Source organism: Lucilia cuprina, chromosome 2, assembly GCF_022045245.1.
Source record: "Lucilia cuprina isolate Lc7/37 chromosome 2, ASM2204524v1, whole genome shotgun sequence".
Lineage (NCBI taxonomy): Eukaryota > Metazoa > Arthropoda > Insecta > Diptera > Calliphoridae > Lucilia > Lucilia cuprina.
Window position 1 is genome coordinate 38186812 of NC_060950.1, and position 16624 is coordinate 38203435.

Genomic DNA, 16624 nt, shown 5'->3' on the forward strand with positions numbered 1-16624 from the left:
AATTCGAATTAATGTTTAAAATCTGATTTATTTAGAAAATAATAACAAAATGTATACCAATCATAAATAGGTTATCCAGGTGATTAAAATATGATTGTTTAAAAATTTTGCTTGTAGTTAAATTTCGCGCAGTTGGAAGATCAAAAACTGTTTTCTGTTGTATTGTATTTGTCTGTAACAAACATAAAAATTACTCAGAAAAGACTTAAAAATGACTATAATATGATTCGGAAATAACGCAAAAACGGTCAGTTATTTGGCCCATTGATGTCTCAAAAAAGATTAAAAAATGAGTCATAATTGATCAGAAGTGGGGCTCATAAATGACTCATTTAAAAGAGTCGCGGGTAGGGTACCATTTTCTCCCGACAAATGTATCATTTATGATTAGAAAATTAGCGCATTTATGATCATTTTAATCGTGCAGAAGAGTCATAAATAACTCGAATGTGATCAAAAATTCAAAAAATGCTAGCTGGTTAACTTAATTATTTTAATGTTTTGGTAAACAGTTGTTTGTTTTAATTTCTGTATTAAAACTTTATCATTTTTTATGCCAAAATCGATTGAATTTTTTAACTTAACTTACTTATAACAATCGAAATATAAAAACATTGTCGTAGGAATTGTATAGAGATCATGCAAAGAAAAATATATTGTAGAAGCTGCTGACATACTACGTATACAACGCTGCAACATCGATTGTGAATTGAACATTTAGACTTGGTTCACTCTGGGAAACTTTTTGGGAAATTTTTGTATATGAGAGAAAGAGAAATAAATATCAATCATCTCTCACACACAAAATCAAAAGTTTTCCACTATGAACTAGGTCTCATAAAAACTATTGTTTAAAAATTAATCCGTTTGGTCAATTCGTAATCGATTGTAAATACTGTATGTCAAAGTGAATGTGAACTTAACATTTTTGCATGTCGTATACCCATTTTGTTTAGTATAGCGGAATCACCTTCAAAACATGTTTCTTTTCAGAGTGCCTTTCGGAAATAATCCAATACTGGAAACTTGGGTCGGTAATGGACCAAACTCGACATAATATTATATATAATGAATTGTTGGCAAAAACTGATTTTGTATAATATTAATTTGACAGAGGAATTTTAGTATCGATAACAGAGCAGTGAAAATCTTCGAACAAAAAACCTGTATAATAATGTGCTGGACTATAATGAATCCATTTGTAATGTTTTGCTACTTAAACCAATTTTGTCGTTGATTGTATATTGATTGCTAAATATTTAGTAGCTTCAGAAGCTGTAGTTGCAGCTTTAATTCAAAACAAGTGGCAACAATTTTTCTTTTTCGATTTTTTTGTTTTTAAATTATTGCTTTTGCAAAATTAAGTGCAATCTTGCAATAAATGGATGTTGCAGCATTAGTAAATAACATGACTGCAAAATATGAAGAGAAGAGAATTATACGAGGAAAGAAACAACTACAAGAACTACGCTAAACATCGTCGAAGTTCATTTCGCACAACAGCAGGAGTTAAGATCGCAGGCGTACTGGCACTCACTCACTTATTGCTCCCTGGTAGTAGCTAAACTCCATTATCTGAAAATAGCCTACCACAATTCATTCGGCAGTTTGGTTAATATAGTTGGTCGGAGATATTGTTTGTAACAACTACTTTATATATTTTACCGTAGAAAGAGTTAATGAACAGTTTTATTGAATATGCTTCAATAGATTTTCTAAACACTTTATCATTATAATTTGGGTTTCTTTAAGATTATAAACATATAATATTCCTATTTTAGATGAATTTTTTATACGGATTGTAGGGTATTCAGTTTCAAACAAGACCAACCTTATTTGTTCATCTTTCATTCTTAAACTGCCAATCTTTAGCAAAAGAATCTCAACTCAAACATGCTGCAAATAAAATTATAAGAAATGAGAGCGAATACAGTCCAGTTGTTGCTTCCTAGTGAGGTTCAATTTAATTCATATGCAAGTCATGTCATGGCCTTAAACCGGATCACAAGAGATGGCGGTCAAAGCTAAGCAATATATACCTGTAACCAAGACATTGGACTGAAATAAATTTATGTATATATGTATGTATGTTCGGAGTAGACAAGTTGTACGAATATTACGTCGTATGTATTTATGTATATGTATGTGGCAAATAACATGTTGAATAGATGGATGGATGAATGGTCGATTGGATGGATGGGATGTAAGTTAAGGATAGTTGAATGGTAGGTAGGTTGTTTAGCTGGCAGGCAGCCAGGCAACAATCTATACTCGTGCATAGCACCCATTCGAGTAAAGGTGGAAAGGTGTGTGCATTTTAAGAATAAACTTGTCTTTGTACATTTGAACCTGAACATCGTACATACATTTTGTTATAGAGATAAATTAGGGTAGTACTTCCTTTGGGCCACCTCCTGGTATTTTAAAACCGATATATACATACGTATTCACGACAAAAATTTTCTCTCTGTAAATGTAGTGTGACCAAAAATGAAAAACTTTAATAAAAAATTTTACAATTAAGAATTTAGTTCAAAGTAAATATCGTAATTTTTAAAGCATTTATCGCATTCGGGAAAAGTTATATATATTTTTTAATGTCCTTTTTTTATACCATGTGGGGAATGAAAAGGGTCAACTTGATATTAAATTCCTAATGTGCATTTGGTACATTTGATTATTATTGATCATAATGTGTGCCTTTAAAGTTCAATGTCATCATAGATATCTTTGCCAGCATTCATGTCCAAGTTTCTTGAGACACATATGTATATAATACCAGCATCCAACTTTTGATGATTCTTATAAGGTCTTGAACATTTGCCAGCATTCATGTCCAAGTTTCTTGAGACACATATGTATATAATACCAGCATCCAAATTTTGATGATTTATATAAGGTCTTGAACATTCGGCATAGGAATGGAAAATTATTATCCTGTTAACATCTTCACAGAAAATTGGATACGTTTTTAAAGACTAAACTTTTTCACTGCTTTACAATAACTTAAAAACGGGAAATTTATTAACTACTAAAGTCTAACCTATAAGAAATTCAAATGGATAATATGTATACGAGTTTAAGTAGTACCTTAATCTGTTCAAAGTAAAATTATTTCACTGGCAGCCAGTCTACTTGCCCTCATCTTTGTTCAAACGCTTAATAAAGAGTTGCTGGTTGACTTACAAGTGCTCCATACAACTAGTTTGTTGTTGTTTAAGATTATTTTCTTTGTACAGGAAGTTTAAAAATATAATGATTTAATGAAACATTATTGTACGATGTTAGATTTCAAATTGGTTTTAACGATAATGTCAGTGTAGGGTAGTAGATTGTACACAACTCAAAATCATCGAAGTTAACGCCAAAAGTCTTTTATTCATCTTTAAATAATCTAACAGTGACCTATTATGAAATTTACTCAACACTAATCTTAGATGTTTTTTTCTCATTTCTAATTAAAATATAGAGCCAAATATAATTACTTTTGATGGATTCCATGAATCAGTTTGACATCAAATCGTTGTCAAACTGTGGGAAACATTGGTACAGACAAATGGTTAGTTTGGATAGAGAGCATATTTCGAGCGATAGTTGGCGTTAGGTGGTTCAAGGGTCCAAGAATATTATAACCAGCTGTTAAAAAAAACTGCAAAAAACATTATGTAAATTTTTACCAAGATTTGTCTAATGTCTAGATATTGCATGTTGGTCTCCCGATAAACTTGTCTTAATTTTTTAATGTTTTTTTTTTTTTTTTTTTGTATTTAGCAATCAACAACTCTTGTTGCTGCACAGTAAAATGCAACAAAAGTACTTGTTTGCTGATGCTGCTAATGGATATCTTAAAACAAGAACATTTTATTATTAAGGAGTTTAATGAAAAATGTTTTTGGTTTTTGTTTTTAATCGATCATTCTATTTAAAGTGATCTGTGGTTGCAGGTCATGTACTCACTGTGCCCAATTAAAAAGTTTTAGCATTAAGTAGTGCAGCTGTCCTACCTCCAAATAAACTTCAATCAGAGCATGTAATAGCTTGTAATGCCAACACCCACCAATCGCAGCAGACAGGCCCTCGTTTGCCTGCATAGGCGCCATCGCACTGAACTTAGGTAATAAAACTATCTTCGTCAATAGAATCAGAGACGAAATATTAGATATAACTTTATGTTCAAAAGAGCATATAAGGAAATTTAGGATTGGAGAGTTTCACACGAGCACTCCTTTTCTCACTCTAATTTCTTATCAGGTATGAAATTGGCATATACCTTAATTAATTGTCAAGATGCAATTGTAATATTTATACCCAAACCAGAAAAATCTAACTAAGCTACATCCTTCGATAGTAAACTGTAAAAACTGGCGGTATGAATTGACATCGAAGGCGTCTTTAATAATGTGTACATTATCCAATCATTAGACCAGTTTTATGTTGATCGTTAACTAGATTAACTACATGCTAAGAAGTAACTATCTGAAGATGGGTCTTTGGCGGTACACCACAGCATGTCATTTTGTGTTCTTTACTCTGGGTTACAACGATTATTAGCCTTATAAAGATCCTCACCAGAAAGGATTTAGTCTTGTTTGCTATTAAGATGATGTCGTAATACTTCTAAAAATAAAGGATACAAATCACTTTTTGAAGAAGCGCTGAGAAGGCTCTGAATACGGCCTTGAGTTGGGCCAATGTTTACGCTGAAGACAAAAATCTGTCTCTTCACAAGAACGACAAAAATTTCAAAAAATCAAAACGATTATTATAGAATGTCTTGGTCAAGTGGATCATTAGCGCAAATGTCTAAAGGAATTCCTTGCTACACAGACAGTTTTAGTTCTTAATTAGGCGACATTATTGAGAACCATGTACTCAATCTATACATTACGTAAAGTAATCCCAAAACTACTCCCTTGCTAAAATTATAGGAGTGCCTATATCTCGGGACTTTTTGATTTTTACGCAAATATACTATTTAACATCCCTTAATCAAAAATTCCATAAAATATAATTTGTTTTGACCGTATCTCCGATTATTCTCTTATTTTACTAGTTTTAAACAGCTAAAGTCTTAAAAGCATGTCTAATTCAGTTATTTAAGATTTGGATTCCCTAGATTTATGGAGCCTCAAAAAACTAATTTCAGAAAGCAGACGGGCAGACATTCGTTACTTGAAAGTAGTTTCTCAAATTTTTTAATGATCTATTCGACTATGCTATTCCCATTTTATGCACAGATTTGAAGATTTCTTTCGAAATATGAGTTAAGAGACTTTATGGGCTATATTTAAGCAATTATAATACCGTGTAGCGAATTTAAGCATTGCATTCATAACTACGTCAAAATTTATATCAGAAATTTTTAGAAAAAACAAAAAAATACTTTAATTTAGCTGTTTTTTTTGACATAGCAATACTTTAGAAAAATATACGGATTCGTTTACTAATATATTTAATACGTATTTTGAATAACTACTAGTGTTCGACCGAACGTTCGGAGTTCGGTAAATAGTGAGGTTCGGCCAATATTCGGTGTTCGGCGAAATTTTGACCGAACGCCGAACTTTTTATAAAATGTTTATTTATCATCATCAAAAATGCTGGAAATTTGTTTACAGAAGTTATCATACATCCTGGCAGTACAATAAATTTCCGATATACATACATAAGTACGGAACGCATTTTTAACTGTTGTTTTTTTTCGACTGATTTAAAAAACTGTAAACCAGAAAGTGATTAAAAAGCTAAGAAAAGCGAAACATAGTTTCAACTATAAATTTCTGATCTCGTTTGTAACATAAAAATTTTCTAGGTCCTTATTCTCAAACGATCTAGACATGTCTGTCAGTCAGACTGCCAGTCTCTTAAAAGAACGATAGGACATAAACTATTGTTGCAGTTTGATTGGTATTCAAAATGGACAAAATCGGTTTTAAAAATGACTAACGTTCATAACAGGCTTAAAAATACTAGTATTTTTATGAAATTACTCGGAATAAAAATAAAAATCAAAATGGTAGATATAGCCTACTTCGTTTTTTTCATATACATACATAATTACACAAGTGCTTTAACTAATACTACGTTCACACCTGTTTTTTGAAACACATCATGTTTTTTTCAAAAACTCTTCAAATTCGACTCGTTTTTCCATACATTTTTCAAGTTTTAAAACATCACAATTCGACATGGTTAATTATAAAACACATAATGTTTTTTAGAACAGGAATGATTTAAATATAAAATAAAAATTTATATTTAGCTGGACAAATTAAATTTTGCTTGAAACTGGACAAGCATCAAAAAAAGCTGGACAATCCAGCTACGCTGGCAACCCTATATTTAATACATATTGTTTAAAAAAATAAACATGGTCAATGCCTGTATTATAAATTGAGGCTTATCAAGTTATTGCCTAACAATATATTACCAAAAACCAAGTTCTAGTACATGGTCATAGTGGCTTATCATGTTCTTGCTACAAAAAGTATATAAATTATATTTTCAATTTTGTTATATTTTTAGTTACTGTTTCATATGATAATAAATTTGCCTAAATATAGCTAAATAATTCTGTAGTTAAAGGCAGGTCATGAGTATGGTATAGGCAAAAAATATTTTAAATGGAATGACAAAACACATTGTTTTGGGTTTTAAACTGAATATTCAGATTAAAATTTGAGATAATCTTGCGTTAATTCAGCATAGTTGATATTCTGCTTCAAGATTATCATTTTGAACATCTGAACCAATTTCGATGCATGTTGGATTTAAGAAATTTCAAATCCATTGTTCAAAACCGGTTTCGATGTGCACTTTATGTAACAGGCTGATGATTGTGACATGTTTTATAAAGATTATTGGATATGCTGCAATGTCTTTGTTAATTTATCATATCAAATTAAAAACATTTAAAGACATTGCAGCATATCCAATAATCTTTATAAAACATGTCACAATATGACTTTTTATTGTTTAAAGAGCTTGAACTTTATTTACGATTTTTTCGATAAATGAATATTAATTTATAAGCAAAATTTATTTATGTTTTGCAATCGAACATTTTCCAATCAGCAAGAACAATTACAATTGAGATTATTTTTGTTCAGTAACATGGACACTTTAATTAAAAAAATTATATCTCTTGAGATTTTGACCAAAATAAGTTTTTCTTAGTAGAATGATACTTGTCTTATCCTGTTTTATCACAACAACATAAAAAATTATCAATTCCCCTTTAATCTTCATCATTATAAAGGACTTCCTTAAAAAGTGTAAAAAATATATATGGCATATCGAGTTTATGAAATAAAAATTGTTACAAATAGTTTAAAATATGCTTAAAATCATTTTAAAGACAATATATATGGTTCCTACCAACTCAAAAGACACATACAAATGAAATGTGATAGTGGGTGGCTTATCGAGTTACCGCAATTTAATTTGATTTTTGTTTTCGATATATAAATATTTTGATGGATAAATAAAATTATTATTTTTAATAACAAAAAATACTAAAATATTGTTTTAAAAGTATTAATATACGGTCCTTGTCGGAATGCGTAAATTCAATTAGAATAAATATGACCACCTGATAAAGTTAGATCTAAGACCGCATTAGAATAAAGTTTTAACAGACACAACTATACACAATTTGACGTGAATATATGGTTGGATTCAGACCATATATCGGCGGATAGAGAGGCAGATAAAAAAATCACCACTACACACACACTATTGGCATTTTTTCATTGAAATTGCACTGAAAAAAATATTTGGTTATTTTTAATTTTGAAGATTAAATTGCATTACTGTAAAATGCGACTATTTATAAGCAATGTGTAATCAAAGTACTTAAGAATGATAATTTGTTCACATAGAAACAACATTTCTAGTTAAAATGTACAAAAAAAGTATGAAACAAGATTAACTTATTTATATTCATATTTAGAGTGTACGTTGTTTTTGTAAATTATGCTCTTGCTTTTGCAAGTTGTTTTTGTTTTTTCAAGTTGTGTTTGCAATTTCTTTAACAAAGCGACATCTACCTGCTTTGTTGAATGCTGTCAAGCAACTAAATAAAATATTTGTATTTTTGATGCTCTTGTTTCGAGGTTCGTATGCGATCGTGTTGTGTACATGTAATTTGCCGAAAATCTTCGTTGTCAGAACAATACTAGCGCCGACGTCTGATTCAGAAAAATATAGAACATGTAGAGAGAACAGTGAAACTCTGAAGCACATTGTCTGGCTTTCATCGAAATTTTATCCAAATATCTTGTGAATGATATTTCCGGATATAACATACCACATGAATACTGATTGCAAAATTCTTAGAAATTACGTACAGGAAACTAAGTTGAACATCGGACGATAATAAAGTCAGTAAATAATATATGTGTAAGATTTTTGTTTTTACCAACAAATCAATAAGTAGCGCGCAACAGGCCCGATAGTACATTAAACACTTTAATTATTTAAACATTCTGTTCGTCAGTAAAGTGGTATAGATTTTGCAAAAATAGAAATAATTGTGGAAACTTATTCTCCAAAATATAGAGTAAATTGAGACCAAATCGAAATTCATGAAACCCCAAAGTTCCCTCTTAATCCGTAATTATACTCTACACAATTACATGCTTATATTTGTAACGTACAAAAATATGGTGCTGTACAAACCAATCGGATTATAATTATTTTGTGAATTGATTAAGCTTATCCTTCGTAAAAAAAGTACATCTCGCAATTTTTAAGATAGTTCGAGGAAATTTGTTGCGCGTAATACATTTAGGATGATACCTATTGATATTGGTTGAATTTCACCTAGCACCATAAATAGGTCCCTTCGATTTTGGCTTTTAGGGTCAGTGCAAGGTATATTTATTTTATAAGGTAGTGTTAACAAAACAGCTGACTATTTTTTGCTCACATTCATGTTTTTTCGCCGCGGTGTAGAGTTAATGTCAAACTTTGTTTACGTTTGGTTAATGTATGCAAAATGTCAAAGTTTGTTTATATTTTTAATTTGACATTTAAAAGTGTGCTTTTAAAAGTAAAACTAAATTTATAATCAAATTGTGAAAAATTGTGAGTGATAAAAGTGTTATTATTGTGAAATTAAAAAAAAAACAATGCGTTGTTGCAAAATATGTGGGAAGAAAGTGGAGGCTGGAGGTGGGACATTTTTTAATGTGCCCAAAGACATTCAAAAAAGAGAAAAATGGAGTGAGGTCTGCCAAATGACTCTAACCTCCAATGCACGTATATGCATTGACCATTTTTTCGAAAAGACATCATAACAGCAGGGCGCAGACTTTTGTTAATGCCGTGGAGGCTGGAGGTGGGACATTTTTTAATGTGCCCAAAGACATTCAAAAAAGAGAAAAATGGAGTGAGGTCTGCCAAATGACTCTAACCTCCAATGCACGTATATGCATTGACCATTTTTTTCGAAAAGACATCATAACAGCAGGGCGCAGACTTTTGTTAATGCCGAATGCAGTTCCAAATATTATTCAGGCCGAGGAACATCTAGATGTTGTTGTGGAAGATGTTGTAATGGAGTTTGTGATGGAAGAACATTCCGATTCTGGCACATCCGGATCGGAATGTTATTTTAACGGAGCCATATTGGAAGAAGGTGGGAGCAGTGAAGCGAAATATACTGATTCTGGCACATCCGGATCGGAATATCGCTTCATTAAAGAAAGTCTCAACGAAACCAGATCATTGAACCAGTGCACAGAACGTGGAACGCAGACTGAGTATCGCTTCTTCAACATTAATGAGCTATCCGGAACAACTCCATTACAACAAGACTTAAAGGATCAAGGATGTCAAACTGAGTAAGTTTAAAATAATATTTAACAATATTTTTCAACTCATGTAACTCGACGTAAATATAATTGCGGTTCGACTTATTTGAAAGTGAAATCCTTTCATGGTAATAATCTAAAAAATATTTTCATGTGGTTTAATATTTAACTAATTTTTAGTGAAAAATACAACATTTTTATGAAGAAACAAATAAGAGTGCTACATTCGACTGTGCCGAATCTACAAGCTAGTGTTTTGTAAAAACATATTTTGAGAATTCTGTTCTAATATCGTTAATTATCAATGAATTATGAGTCTTTAAGTGATTTTCGAAAGTGTGTCATATATGGCCAATTGTGAATCGTTCGGAAAAACTCTTCGGAATTATTTTTTTATACACAAATTATATTCATATCGAATTAATGGGGTATGTACATTTAAATGATTTTCGGTAGTGGACATAATGAAACCTTATATGAGAGCTACTACTAATTGTGTACCGATCGGGAAAAAATGATTAGTATATATAAAATCAAGGTATATTTATTTTATAAAATAAATATACCTTGTATACAATGACTAATGTATATACAAAACATATTTATGTGCATTTAAATCATTTAGTTACGTGCATTAAAGTGATTTTACAAAGTGAACCTTATATAAGATCTTCGACTACTTGTGGACTGATCGGAAAAAACAATTTTAGAATGATTCTTGTGTTTACAAAATATATTCGTGTCGAATTTCGCTTTAATACCTGTATTTATCAATGAGTTATTTTGCTGTTTTTGGAATTAGATTTCTTTGGCATTGTATAGTTCCACTAAGAAGGAATTTTTCGAAATTGGAACGATAAGGGGATAAAAATGGGTAAAATTGGTATATTCTATATTGTTGGAATTTTCTAAAAAAAATCTTTTAAATTTATTTTAAAATCAAAAATATATCGCTTACGAAGTATCAGGCAGCAAGCTAGTATTATATAAATTAAGTTAGTTATTTTGAATATATCACTTAAAATAGAATATATAGTCCTTTGTACAATACTATATATACTTTGTTGAGTCTCAGGTGGATATTTCTCGGTGTTACATACGGAATGACAAATTTATCACCACCATTACTGGTAGTAGAGGTTATAAAAATGAAATTTGTAGTGAAAAATGAAAGTTTTGTTTAAAAATCGTGCAAAAAATATATTTTTTAGTGAAAAATAAGAAATGTCATTTCAGCAAAATAAACAAATTTTGAAAAATTTTCAGAAAAAAAATAATTTTGATTAAAATAATTAAAAAATCTAAAATAATATTTTTCGAAATATATAAAACACATTTTTTGTAAGTTATTTTTTTTTTTAAGTTATCTTTTTAAATTTATACGTATAAGTTAATAAATTGTTGTAAACATTGAGCTGATTGAAATCCCATATCCAAATTTTGATTGGTTACATCTTAATTAGTTACAATTAAGTATATTTGTGATTATATAATTTTAGTCCATCAATTTTTGAAGACGTTTCCAAAAAGTATATGGAAAAAATCCGGCAGTTGGAAGCGAAGAACAAAGAATTGGAATGCAAGCTTTTAAAAGCCAACAAAGCGATTGATTGCATGCGATCTATTTTTACAGATGGCCAAATCAGGAAAATGATGTCTCCTGGCAACGTTATGTGGACCTGGAGTGATATTTCAAATGCAATTTGTTTGCATGCTTCAGGTCCTAGGGCGTATAACCATTTATACAAAAAAGGTTTTCCACTACCTCATGTGTCGACATTGCAGCGTTGGTGTCGAAAAGTCGATTTGGATGAAGGAATTTTAACAACTTCAATAGATTTTATGCGACGAGCTACAAATCTGACGACTGTTGAAAAGCTCTGTGTTCTGTCATTCGACGAAATGAAGGTAGTGGAGACTTTTGAGTATGATTCGGTGTCCGACGTAGTTAGAAAGCCCGCCAACTACGTACAGGTAGTTATGGCCAGGGGGTTAAAAAATCCTGGAAGCAACCCGTTTTTTACAATTTTGACTGTAAAATGACGAATAAGCTATTGTGCTCTATAATTTCCCAGCTACATGATGCAGGCTTTCCTGTTGTTGCTGTGGTGTGTGACATGGGTCCAACTAACCGTAAGTTGTGGAAAGAGTTGGGTGTCACCCCAGGTAAGTAGTAATATACATCTAAAACTTCCATACATGTGATTATTGGGTCAAGGACTATATTCATTGTCGGTACATGTTTTCTCGTAACTTCAACTACAATTTACAAAAGGAACTCGGATTTAAAATTCGGACCTCCCTAATTTGGGTAATAACAACTTTTCAATATTAAGTTCGTTTAACATTAAGATTTGATACATTAAGTTTAATTTTAAGATTCCTTAGTTTAATTTCAATAAAAGTCTCGAAGATTATCAATAATATTTGATATCAATTTAATTTTCTTTAATTATAACATTAAGTAATCATTTACGATAATTCTTAAGATTATCAATAATATTTGATATCAATTTAAATTTTTTTTAATTATAACATTGAGTAATCATTTACGATAATTCTTAAGATTATCAATAATATTTGATATCAATTTAAATTTTTTTTAATTATAACATTAAGTAATCATTTACGATAATTCTTAAGATTCATTAACATTTTAAATAAAAAATTAAAATTAACCATAAGTTTAATTTGATAACATTAAGATTTGTCAGTAAGATTGAATGTACTAACTAATTCATTAAATTATACTTTTAATAATCATAATATTTTCTTATTAATCAATTGCTTTTGTAGAAAAACCTTGGTTATCTCACCCCGTCAATATGGAGGAGAAAGTTTTTACAATTGTGGATATACCTCACTTGTTAAAACCAATACGTAACCATTATCTGGATTCTGGTTTAATTATCAACGATACGCTTTTGTCTCCACGTACAATTGCTGATCTACTAAATTTAACTTGTAAAAGTGATGTGTCTATCACATTCAAGTTAAATGAAGAACACCTTTCCGTGAAAGGAGCAGGTAGACAGAAGGTTAAACCAGCGGCGCAGCTATTCTCCCATACCACAGCCAAAGCCGTTAAACGATGCTATTCGCTTGGAATGGAATTGGACCACCCAATGGAGACAGCCGAGTTCGTGCAATTAGTCAACGATTGGTTCGATGTCCACAATAGCACGTTAGCAACATTTAACTACCCTGGCAAGGAACCCTTTGGAATTGCCTTAGAAAAGCAAAAAGACATATTGATTCGTATGAATGAAATAATGTCAAAACCAATAGTTCCTGGAAAAAAAACATTGGAGCCGTTTCAAAAGGGAATTTTAATGAGCAACAATGCACTGGAGATGCTTTATAAATATTTAGATAAATATGATATGAAGTATATTGTGACCAGCCGCTTAAACCAAGACATCTTGGAACATTTCTTTGGTGCTCTAAGGAGCAAGGGTGGGTTAAATGATCATCCTTCTCCAAAAGATTTTAAATACCGGATACGGAAATACATTATGGGTAAGTTTACATTGTTATATGTAGTATTCTTATAAAATGTTCATTCTTTAAAATTAAAATTTTCAGCCAGAAATACCGAATATCTAACCGGCAATGGAAACGTTCAAAATGATAGGACAGAGTGGCTGAATTCTCCACAGATTTCCAAGGAAACGGTCGAACAGGCGCAGAAAGAAAATATAGTGTCTGAAAGCAGTACATTCGATGATATCGAAAAACCAATCCTGCTAGAAGACAATGAGCAATTCCCGCCAGATGACGATGAAGAATACGATGGAGATCTCAATGACCTAAATGTGTCTAATTATGATGACATTGGTATTCTTCAAGATGACGCTTTAGAATATATGTCCGGCTATATTATTCGGAAGTTAAATCTTGTGGAATATGAATGTCATCAAAATTCGTATACATGGGTTGACCAGGTATCTAAGGGTTATTTAAAAAAACCTGCAAGCCATTTCGTTGAAAAGGTTAAACAATTGGAGTGCCTATTCAATAAAGTGAATGGCAGGGATATTCTACATATCCGAAAACTTCAAAAGTATCTGGTCGAGAAAAGTCGGCATATAGAATTATCTGAAAGTATCAGAAAGTTCTATTTTAAATGCCGAATTTACTTTCGTGTTCGGAATTTGAATAAGCGCCTTAAAATACAGAAGCAAAAACAACGTCTTATGGGAGGCTCAAAAATGGTTAAAATTAAGCTGTAATTTATCACGTTGATGCAAATGTAAGTATTTTTATTAATTATAAAAAAAATAAAGTAAAATGTAACCATTTTTTCTTATATATCTTAGGTACTTAGTACTCCATCCATAAATACGTTCCCACAACAATTGGCAGAAGTCCGGAACGAGCCAGTTCGAACCTGGCCGAAGATTGACAAGTACATGTAGTACTCCACCCCTAAATACGTTCCCACAACAATTGGCAGAAGTCCGGAACGAGCCAGTTCAAACCTGGCCGAAGATTGACAAGTACAAGTAGTACTTACTCCACCCCTAAATACGTTCCCACAACAATTGGCAGAGGTCCGGAACGAGCCAGTTCAAACCTGGCCGAAGATTGACAAGTACAAGTAGTACTTCGTTCGTAAATACGATCCCACAACAATTGGCACAAGTCCTAAATAAGAGAGTATACAAATGCAGTATACAAAACGTAATCTCTTCATATTTCCCACAACACTTTCATATCAATGTCTCATACTGGTAAAACTGACGATGAAGTCAAGAAAAAATCACAAAGATCTTTCAGTTATGTGTTTGCCAACAAAAAAAGATTTAAAGAGAAATCTATAACAAATAAATTTAAGTAAGCATGTGGAACATTTGTTAAATGATCCCAATAAAAAGGAAAGACTTATGCAACAACTACTGAATCGTCTAAGAGCAAAAAGATGTAGAGAAAAACGAAGTGAACTGGTAGGTACGTTTATAGTGTAGTTATTCGAAAAAAAAACTAATAAATACTATTTATGTTATTCTTTTGTATATCTAATCTAGGAAACAAGCACTACTAAAGTTATAGAGCTGCCGGAACTTCATCTTTATGTAAGGATCAGTTAAAGAAAATGTGCCAACAGTGGCTGCCTGAAGACAACACAATTTTATTTAGCGTACGCCAACTTGGTACTTGTGAATGTTTCGATTATTGATCCTACTCGAATTATTGTTTAACTGAAGGTACGTTGGATGCTAAAAAGTCAAAATTCAAATAATCAAATATTTTTTTATTTCAATATTTCACTTGCATTCACTCTGCTTCCTATCGCTAAAATGAGCAATTTACCAAATACTTTCATTTACATCCTAATAAACGTTGTAACTACCGTAAATTTGCATTTTTGTGTCACCATTCCGCAACTTTTCCAACAGTTAATAAGAGATTGGTATCCACCAAATTCATCCAAACATAATCCCAATAAAAAGGAGACATATTTTGCGTGTGCATCATAAAAAAATGACTGAAACGTCCAGAGCAAAAAGAGTCAGAAAAAATTGAAGTGAACTGGAAGGTACGTTTGTAGTGTAGTTATTCTAAAAAAAACTAATAATTACTACTTATGTTGTTCTTTTTTTATATTTAAACTAGGAAACAAGCACTACTAAAGTTATAGAGCTGCCGGAACTTCATCTTTAATCGAATTATTGTTTAACTGAAAGTACGGTGTGTGCTACCGCTTACATTACTGTCGAAGGTTTAAAGCTATTTTTTAAATTATGCTATTTAAAATATCCTGTATGCTTTCTAAGATCGGCAAAAAGTCGTAATTATTGTTTTTCTCAATTTTTATTTATTTCAATCTTTATTTAATCGAGCCCAATGGGCCATATACGATTAATATAGTTTATATAAATATATGTAATGAACAATACGATTCAGGAAATAATACATTAATAAATTAATCCATTTAAAAAATAAGTGTAATAATCCTTTAATACATGTAAATAGGAAATAATTTTGTTAATAAATATCCGAAGTCAAGTAATTGGATCTTAAGTCACATACACAAATTGTATACCAACAGCAATCAGTTAAACAATTTAAAAATCTTGTCCTTAATATTTGCAGCAGAAACATCAATTCAAACGAACTAGAAATTTAAAAATAAAAATACAATTTATATTTATTCGATATGTTACAAATTATGGATATTACTTATATGTACAGTTACTGTACTACAGTGAAGGTTTAGTTCTAGTCCATTTTAGTTCAGTTCCAGTTCAGTTATAGTTCAATTGTAGTTAAGTTATTGTGTTATTTCTAGAAACCATGCGAGTAATTTGAGCAAAAAATTTATTTGTATTTTGTTATTGTAACAAAAACAAAATGCAAGTAAAATTTTTACTCAAAGTACTCGCACGGTATCTAGAAACAACACATATATATCGTCAGTATATTATTGTTTTGCTCCATACGCCAAAACCTCTATATTGAGAAAAACGCAAAAGAAAATTTACACGAAATTTTCTCAAAACCTACACAACACATATTTTTTAAATTTTCACCATTGATTTTGGTACATATATTTTAAACAAAACTGTTAGTTTTTATACCTTAATGTACAATTAAACAAAAGCTATTAAATTTTTAAAGAAAACAAAAGACCTTGTTTTAGGGTCTATATCAATATTTTTTGCATTTTATGGTCTATATCATACAAAAGCCAAAAAACTAGCACGGTACAGGTCGCAATTTTGAAGATAATTTGTTGAAATTTGGCACAAAGTCTTATTTTGGCCTAAAGGAGGTACTTATAGAATTTGGTTAATATCTGACCATGA

At 30.9% G+C, this 16624-nt stretch overlaps 1 protein-coding gene and 1 long non-coding RNA gene across 2 annotated transcripts; one reads left to right on the top strand and one right to left on the bottom strand.

The window, feature by feature from the left end:
* Positions 1-8885: 8885 nt before the first annotated feature.
* On the top strand, positions 8886-9849 carry LOC124420781. Its single transcript, XM_046954902.1, has 2 exons — positions 8886-9174; positions 9341-9849. The coding sequence occupies exons 1-2, from the start codon at positions 9132-9134 to the stop codon at positions 9847-9849; spliced, it is 552 nt and encodes a 183-aa protein (XP_046810858.1). The 5' UTR covers positions 8886-9131.
* Positions 9850-15803: 5954 nt separating this feature from the next.
* Positions 15804-16618, bottom strand: LOC124421453. Its single transcript, XR_006941668.1, has 2 exons — positions 15999-16618; positions 15804-15933 (listed from the first exon to the last, which is right to left on the bottom strand). It is a non-coding gene; the product is annotated as an uncharacterized LOC124421453 (long non-coding RNA).
* Positions 16619-16624: the final 6 nt, after the last annotated feature.

Excerpts from the sequence above, each read along its gene's own strand:
- LOC124420781 (XM_046954902.1), top strand. The coding sequence starts at position 9,132 with ATGCGTTGTTGCAAAATATGTGGGAAGAAAGTGGAGGCTGGAG. Across the intron at positions 9,175-9,340 it reads GAAGAAAGTGGAGGCTGGAG|GTGGGACATTTTTTAATGTG; the intron begins GTGGGACATTTT and ends TGGAGGCTGGAG.